We start from the raw sequence: 8811 nt of genomic DNA, 5'->3' as shown, positions 1-8811 counted from the left end.
TTTTTTTCTTAACATATATTGCATTATTTGTTTCAGAGGTACAGATCTGAGATTCAACAGTCTTGCACAATTCACAGCGCTTACCAGAGCACATACCCTCCCCAGTGTCTATCACCCAGTCACCCCATCCCTCCCACCCCACCCCCACTCCAACAACACTCAGTTTGTTTCCTGCGATTAAGAATTCCTCATATCAGTGAGGTCATATGATACATGTCTTTCTCTGTTTGACTTATTTCACTCAACATAATTGTTTAATTTATTTTGTTTTTTTTTAGATTCCACATATAAGTGAAATCATATGGTATTTGTCTTTCTCTATCTGACTTCTTTTATTTAGTATATACCCTCTAGGCCCATCCATGTTTTCACAAGTGGCAAGATTTCATTCTTTTTATGGCTAAGTGATATTCCACTGTGTATAACACACTTTACCCATTTATCTATCTATGGACACTTAGGTTTTGTTTTTAATAAACAAGGGAACTCATGAGGCTTGTTCTGGGGAGCTGCAAAATGACTAGAGATTCCCACCTGCCCACCAGAATCTCAAAAGTTTATATAGAGGCCTTAACTGGGTTCAGTCATGTACGCTGTCCAGGTGGTCTCAACAATAACTTACTTTCTCAAGGCTATGTGGTTGGAATAGCTCCCACTTGGGCAAATTAGGATGAATGTACATTCCCAAAATGGGGTTTGGGTGAGGAGTATATGATTGCCTGGGTCCAGCTTGCAGGTCAACTGGCAGTCGAGTCCTCTTTATTACCTCCTCCAACATTTGTAAATACCATGGAGTATTTCACAGCTATAAAAAAAAAAAGAATGAGGAAGAGTTGTGTAAATGATATGGGTTTTCTTTTTTTTTTTTTTTAAAGATTTTATTTATTTGAGAGAGAGAATGAGAGACAGCACAAGAGGGAAGAGGGTCAGAGGGAGAAGCAGACCCCCTGCTAAGCAGGGAGCCCGATGCAGGACTCGATCCCGCGACTCCAGGATCATGACCTGAGCCAAAGGCAGTCGCTTAACCAACTGAGCCACCCAGGCACCCAATGATATGGGTTTTCAAGATCGATTGTTAAGTGAAAAAAAACGAAGTACAAAAGAATATACATATTATGCTACTGTGTAAAATAGAAGAGGAAATAGGAAAATATACACATATTTGCACATTTTACGTATGTTGGAGGAGGTAATAAAGAGGACTTGGCTGCCAGTTGACCTGCAAAAGGAAACACAGAAAAAGTTAAACCAGAAACTAACGAAATTGGTTATCTACAGGAGGTGGAGGAAATGGAGTGGAACAGTTATGGTAGGGAATGACACTTCCCTAAGTATACAAGTTTTTATAGTTTTTACTTTTGTAATAATGTAAACATTTCTAAAATAATCCAAATATAAAACCAAATCATTTGGTTTTTCAAGATAAAAAAATTCTAAAGATGAATAAGATGAATAGTGGTGATGATTGTACAAAAATGTAGATGTACTTAATGCTACTAAATTGTACACTTAATAATTATTAATGGTAAATACTATGTTATGTACAATTTTTAAAATAAATTAGAGGAGTACCTGGCTGGCTTAGTTTGTAGAGCATGCAACTTTTGATCTCAGGGTTGTGAGTTTGAGCCCCACATTGGGTGTAGAACTTACTTAAAAAAATAAATAGATAAAAATTTAAAAAATAAAATTAGAAAAAATTTAAATCATATCAGTAAGAATGTGGTAAAATTTAAATTGAATACAAACAGAAAAAGGGAGCTTGACACTATTTCAAATGAAAAACAACCACACTAAAGAAAAAAAACTAATCTGAACAATTTATGAACACACCGCTTTGATTATATCCCATTAGTCTAAAGAAAAAAAACTACAAGCAAATCTTAAATTCTACTAAGTAGGTTTGTTTTTCATAGTAATATGAGTATAGCAATCCTGAAAATTTATTTTGTATAATACAATACGCATAAACACTGATATTAGAGCCAGGATTCTCACTCTGGAAGAAGGGAGATACAAATATGAAATGAGGGAAAGTAGAAAAGAGCTTTTGGACTGGAATTGGAGGTGTTAGTATAAATTTATCATTCATAACATATATTCCTAGCTCTATTTGCTGAAAGGACTAGAAGCAATGACACTCCAATATCAATGAGCATACCTGGTACTGAATATATGTTGCTAAATGCCATCTCTAAAAGAAATTAGAGCTTCTTAGAGGATTGGCTAGTTCCAATGCTGGGCAGGGAAAGTACAAGATGAACCTTGAACATCTTGTGTCAGAAAAAAAAAAAAACAAAACACGTGCTCAAAAAGAAAAAAAAAATGAAGTTATGTCAAAAAATACATATAAGACACCTTGAAGGGAATCCTACTGATCACATCTGGGACTCTTGATTACTAAAATAAATCATGATAGTAATGGATTATAACTACTGAATCCACAAATCCATATTGATAATGAACAAATAAATTGGAGAGGGGATAAAATTCCTCCCTACAGTAGAACACCCACTATTAAATATAGAAGGAATGATAGAATTAGGGGCGCCTGGGTGGCTCAGTTGGTTAAGCGTCTGCCTTCGGCTTAGGTCATGATCCCAGCGTCCTGAGATCGAGCCCCGCATTGGGCTCCCTGTTCGGCGGGGAGTCTGCTTCTCCCTCTCCCGCTGCCCCTGCTTGTGTTCCCTCTCTCGCTGTCTCTCTCTCTCTGTCAAATAAATAAATAAATTCTTTAAAAAAAAGAGAAGGAATGATAGAATTAGAAAATCACCATATGAAACTTTCATACTAATAATTTGGGCAAAAATCATCAATGGATACAAAAACTAGTGGGTGAAATTTTGATGAAGAACAGGATATTCACATAAGTCGGTGTATTTTTCACGTTACTTATTTTATTACAAAGGGAAAAAACAGTAACTTTAGTTTAGGAACTTGGAAGCCACTCTTTGGACCAAAGGATTAAAGTTGGCAATAATGAGACAATAATGGGACATTGTGTGCTTCCTGACAAGATACCCTAAATAGACACATCTGTTATGTAGTATTCCTGCCAGAAGTGCATAAACTGAATTTAATTATGAGAAAATATCAAGCACACACAATTTGTGGGAACTTTTATAAAATAACTGGCCTATACTCTTCAGGCCGTGATCGTATGTTGTGGCCTATACTCTTCAAAAATGTTACAGAGCACAGACTGGTGGAGTCAGAAGGTCCATTACCGGTTCTTCCACTTACACTTATCACGTATTTACCCACATATTACGAAATTTTTTGCTATTCTTGCAACTTTTCTCTAAATTTGAAATCATTTCAAAATTAAAAGTTAAACAAATTAGTATACAGTAATAGGAGACAAAAAATTAGAGAAGTGAAGGAAGTTCGGGGGACTCAAAAGAACTGCTAGCCTCTGAAACACCAACTTGAAGCTAGTGCCTTTGATGATTCAATCTAAGATCAGTGTATCGGCTCTCTCCTGTAGAGCCCTAAACCTGGCTCCAAGGCGCGGGTGGGACGGGGAGAGTTTCTCTCATGCTTCACTAAATACCAGCACACCCCATTTACAAAGCGTGAAACTACATTTCCCAAAAAGCCTTTATCTTTCCTGTCTGTAGAGAGGATTACAATATCTATGGGGGTGTGTTTTTTTTACAGGTCTCGCGAGATTTCATTAACTCATTAAAGAGCCCAGCCGAAAGCCATTTTGTTTTTCAGGGCTCTTTGCAAGGAGACTTGGAACGAAGTCGTAGCAAAGCAGCAGCTGCAGTTGCACCGTTCTGTCTTCAGCTTCAGAATGTTTCCCATAGCCAGAAGCGCTCTAAGTCGTCTCCGAGGTAAGCAAAAACTGTGAGCAAATTATTTCCAACCGCCTTTTACCTATTTGTCCTAGTGGTCTCTCGTGCCCTTTGCCTCCACCTGCATCCCGATTTCTAATCCTGAATGCGCAGTCTCCCGCCTCGCCCCAAGTAATTGGGAAGCCGTCCTTAGCATTTACTTAATCACCCAGTGTTTCTGTTTTGGTTCCCAGCTCACTTTCTGTTACCAGAGTCATAGCATAGCCTTGTTTTTTGTTTTTGCTTTTTAAATTCACTTACCTATGATTTCAGGGAAGAGGTTCTTGGTGGACACTACTCATTCCTTCTAATTTCGTAAATTTTAGCTTTGAGTACATTTACCCCCAAAGAACTTCCTCTCCAATTCCTGTAACTGTAACGGAAGGAAACTGGAAATCTAGCTCTTTCTCTGGTTTCATTGCAAGGAGACAACCCAAGTGGTGGCCCTGCAGCTTTTATGTTGTTTGTTGGTTTTTTAAATGAATATTAGCTTATTCGAAAACAATTGTAATTTTTTCTTATCTAAAAGTTTGGCAGGTACAAGGGAATTTGGAGACCAGCCTTATGTATTGAGAATGCACTAGATTGGAAAGAGAAAATTCATTTCCATACTTGATTTGCAGTGAAGGTGACCTTGAGTAATGTGAGCAGTTGTTTTACATTGAAAGTGACCTTAAGCAATTACCATTTAGCTTCTTTAGCCATCTTTTTATTTTCAGTTTATAGTCATTAGTGGTATTACTAGATTGTGTTCTAAACACTCAAGCAGCTTTGACAGTCACCAAAAAAATAGTTGCCCAACTGGTTTTTTAATATTCCAAAAGCCACGTCTGTTATCTCTTTCACTTTGGGCAAATGATTTTTCTCTGAACCTCATTTTCCTGCTTTGTAAAACAGGGGGTTAGCAAATAATTACTACCTCAAACAATTGTTGAGGATTATATGAGATGACCAATAGGTGGTAACTAAACCATTTCTTGTTACAGAAGAGAAGTCTAAAGAAATCCACTTGGGTTACCTGAATTTTGAGGTCATGAGATGGTGCAGAATTGTTTGGTAATTTTAATTTATTTGCCCTTTGAGCAGGTAGGGCCTTGTACCCTAGGAAAGGGAATTTTTTGTGTTTTTTTTTCAATGTGGAATTCACACTCTCACTTTTTAACTGCTCTAGAGCAGAATATATTGTGAAATGTTTGTAAATTTGCTCATTCCAAGTGTGTCTAAAGGTGAAAAGAAAACCTGGAAGGCAATTAAGAAGAGAAATCATTAATGGTCAAATAACTAGCCGGAAATAACCCATTGTATCACATAGAAGCCATTATATTCTTTTTTTAAAAATTTTTTTTTTAATTATTTATTTATTTGAGAGAGAAACAGCATGAGAGGGGATAGGGTCAGAGGGAGAAGCAGGCTCCCCGCTGAGCCGGGAGCCCGATATGGGACTCGATCCCAGGACTCCGGGATCATGACCTGAGCCGAAGGCAGTCGCTTAACCAACTGAGCCACCCAGGCGCCCAGAAGCCATTATATTCTTAAATGCCAGTGAATGGGCAATGTTGCTGTTTCTTTTGTTTGTTTGTTTTTTAAATATGCTTTCCATTACAGGGGCGCCTGGGTGGCTCAGTCCGTTAAGCTTCCAATCCGTGGTTTCAGCTAGGGTTGTTGTGATCTCAAGGGTCTTGGGATCGTCTGTTTCTCTCCCTACTCTTTCTCTCAGATAAATCTTAAAAAGACACATGCTTTCCATTACATAAGTACCATTTGAGGCTCTAAAACAATAAGGATTGGGGCGCCTGGGTGGGTCAGTGGGTTAAGCATGTGCTTTCGGCTCAGGTCATAATCTCAGGGTCCTGGGATCAAGCCCCGCGTCTGGTTCCCTGTTCCTTCCTCAGTGGGTAGTCTTCTTCTCCCTCTGCCGCCCCCCCCCCCACGCCTTCTCTCTCTCTCAAATAAAATCTTAAAAAAAAATAAAACAGTAAGGATCTGTTACTTAGGAAAGAAAAAAAAAATCTGGAAATATGTATTTTGCAGTCTTGGCTCTTTGCCAAGCTCTCCTAAGAGCCTCTAGAGGCAGTTTGAAAACTCATTCTACTAAAGTAATAGTAAAGCAAAGTTTTAATGTTATTCTGCTCAGAAACCTTTGCCTCTACCAAGAAAGTGGCCCTCCATTATCCTTTCTAGTTTTATCCCTATTGCTTGTCTGTACACCTCGTCCTTCAAACATAATTTGTTTTCTAGAACACGGGGCTTTTTTTCCCTCTGCTTTTTTTCAGATTTCCCTTTCCTACATCTACATAACCAAATCCTAACTGCTGTTCAGAGTACTTAGCTAATAATCTACTTTTTTTGTATTACAGCGATTTGTGTATACATGTCTCATATCCACCTTTAGATTGGAGGTTACTTGAAGACAGGGTCTGTGTCTTACACATTTTCATGTACCGTATTTCTTTTAGCATAGTGTTGTATTCGTTAGTAATTATTTATTTTTTAAAAGATTTTATTTATTTGAGAGAGAGAGTGTGAGAGAGAGAGAGAGAGAGGAGGGGCAGAGGGAGAAGCAGACTCCCCGCTGAGCAGGGAGCCCGACCCAGGACTGAGTCCCAGGACCCTAGGACCATGACCTGAGCTGAAGGCAGACACTTAACCGACCGAGCCACCCAGGCACCCTCATTAATAATTTTCAAAAAAAAAAATCAACATTACTCTAGTTTTTGGAGGTTTTTTTTTTTGTAATTTTAAGGTCATAAACATTTGGTATGCTTTAATTTGAAATTCATTTTGAGTTTACCCTTTTATGTTGTAAGTTGCTGAGCACTGCAGAGTAAACTAGTGAAAATTTAAGTCCTAGATATTCAAATTAATGAATAGGAGCCAAGTTCCAGAGGTTTGTAGTGAATGTTACTGGCATCACCTGTTCTGTTTTATCCCCCAAGATTTTATTATGAAAACTTTAAGACAGAGAAAATTTGGAAGAATTGTATGATAAACACACATACTGCACTGCATAGATACAATTAACATTTTGATATATTTGTTTTCTCACATATCTATACATGTGTCAAATTATATTATTTTTGATGCATTTAAAGTATACTACTTTGCTTTTCGCTACAATATGTTTTAACATTGTATTGAACCGCAAAGTACTATAAAGTTAACATCCGTTGCTTTCCTGATTAGCAATATCAATTACATGTTCTTTTTTCCTTATAATTGATAGATATGCTTCTGTATTCCTTTTTTTTCTTTAGTTCAAAGCATTCCACAAACAATGGCAAGGCAGAGCCACCAGAAAAGGACACCTGATTTCCATGACAAATATGGTAATGCCGTACTAGCTAGTGGAGCCACTTTCTGTATTGCTGTATGGGCATATGTAAGTACTATTGACTGATAATTTTCTGTATTAGATGTCTTCCATTCCTATTTATTTTATGTATTCAAAATGTTTTCACAGAGTAGTATACATTTCTAGTTAGGAGGGACTTTAGAGATTTTCTGATGTAATTCTGTATACCCAACATGGGGTTTGAACTCCCAACCCTGAAATCAGAAGTTACACGTTCCACCAACTGAGCCAGCCAGGTGCACTACCCATCATTTTCTTGCAACAAGAAATTATCCCATTTCCATGTATCAACCATTAGATACTAGAAACCAAAGAAACTAGAAAAATTAGATACTAGTTTCCTGGATCTTCTCTTTCAGATTAAACATCCTTAGTTCTGTTAATCACTTTTTGTTACATGTTCCAGGGTTTTCACCATCTTGGGTCACCTTCCTTCATTTAATCAGTTTCTCTTCTAAAACTCTGCTCCAGAACGGAGTACAACATTTCTGATGGTTGAGATGTACAGTGACTTGCTTTCATTATTTTAGTTTTTTACTTCTTACATTTAACAATCTTCTTACTAGTTGATGTACTTATTGGTTAAAAGGATAAATATGTAAGTTGTTCTTAAAAGATACCTATTAACCTTGCCTTAATAAACAAAAATATTTATTAGTGGGGCTTTTCATTCTTGTTTTAACCTTCCTTAAATATACTGTCAAAATAGGTGTGTGTACTTAATTAGAAGAGTAATTAGATGTTGAACAAATGTGTGTTCAGGGGCACTTTTGGAGGTGGTGTTCCTTGATGAAAGGATATTATAAAAGTGCTCTTAGGCAGTATTTAGGTAGTTGTGGTTGAGTGAAGCAGTGTTTGAGGAGGTACTAGAGAAATGTGGAGTAAAAATTTGAATTAATGAAAATTGCTCATACTAGCCACATTTCAGTTGCTCAATAGCCATATGTGGCTATTGTGTTAGACAGTGAAGATCTAGACATTTCTTGCATCTCAGGAAGTTCTGTTGAACAGTACTGGTCTAGAGAATTAGGACAGCAATTAGCTTTGGCCTACATGGAGGTGGCACTATATCCCAGCTGGATTTCTGTGTGTTTTTAACCTGTAGAGTAGAATACCTTTGTCACTTTTAAGAAATAGTCTCCAAGGGAGAGTGGACTCTGGTTTAAACGTTTATAACTAATAGCATTTTAATTCTTACAGACAGCAACACAAATTGGAATAGAATGGAACCTGTCCCCTGTTGGCAGAGTCACCCCAAAGGAATGGAGAGATCAGTAATCATCCCAGTTGGTGTAATACTGAATTGTTTCAAAACCAACTCATAATTGATGCCAAGTAAAAGCACTGTGCACCCATTAAAATATGGCATGGTTGAAGAAATAAAGTACATTTGAAACCTTCGTTGTCGGTTTATTTCTTTTGTAATGAAACCAAGCTTGATCACTTTTCATTTATTTAATCTTAGTGTTACTATTTAAGTGAGATGCTTTACAATTTCCTAAATTTTTCTTTTTTAAAGATTTTATTTATTTATTTGACAGAGAGAGAGCGAGAAAGGGAACACAAGCAGGGGGAGTGGGAGAGGGAGAAGCAGGCTTCCTGTGGAGCAGGGAGCCCAAT

The 8811-nt window shown here is 37.3% G+C and overlaps 1 protein-coding gene across 1 annotated transcript; it reads left to right on the top strand.

Moving 5' to 3' along the window:
- The first annotated feature begins 3678 nt into the window (after positions 1–3678).
- On the top strand, positions 3679–8591 carry COX7B (cytochrome c oxidase subunit 7B). Its single transcript, XM_006726896.3, has 3 exons — positions 3679–3839; positions 7094–7218; positions 8392–8591. Exons 1-3 carry the CDS (start codon positions 3800–3802, stop codon positions 8467–8469), a joined length of 243 nt encoding a protein of 80 aa, XP_006726959.1. The 5' UTR covers positions 3679–3799; the 3' UTR covers positions 8470–8591.
- The last annotated feature ends 220 nt before the right edge of the window (positions 8592–8811 follow it).

This window comes from Leptonychotes weddellii, unplaced genomic scaffold (genome assembly GCF_054177405.1).
Source record: "Leptonychotes weddellii isolate Sample4059 unplaced genomic scaffold, ASM5417740v2 HiC_scaffold_7426, whole genome shotgun sequence".
Lineage (NCBI taxonomy): Eukaryota > Metazoa > Chordata > Mammalia > Carnivora > Phocidae > Leptonychotes > Leptonychotes weddellii.
This window is presented reverse-complemented; position numbering and strand designations above follow the sequence as displayed.

What these genes read in the sequence shown, in the direction of transcription:
- COX7B (XM_006726896.3), top strand. Translation starts at nt 3,800, where the DNA reads ATGTTTCCCATAGCCAGAAGCGCTCTAAGTCGTCTCCGAG. An exon ending in CGCTCTAAGTCGTCTCCGAG is followed by an intron (nt 3,840 to 7,093) that starts GTAAGCAAAAAC and finishes TTTTTTCTTTAG; the next exon opens with TTCAAAGCATTCCACAAACA. An exon ending in GTATTGCTGTATGGGCATAT is followed by an intron (nt 7,219 to 8,391) that starts GTAAGTACTATT and finishes TAATTCTTACAG; the next exon opens with ACAGCAACACAAATTGGAAT.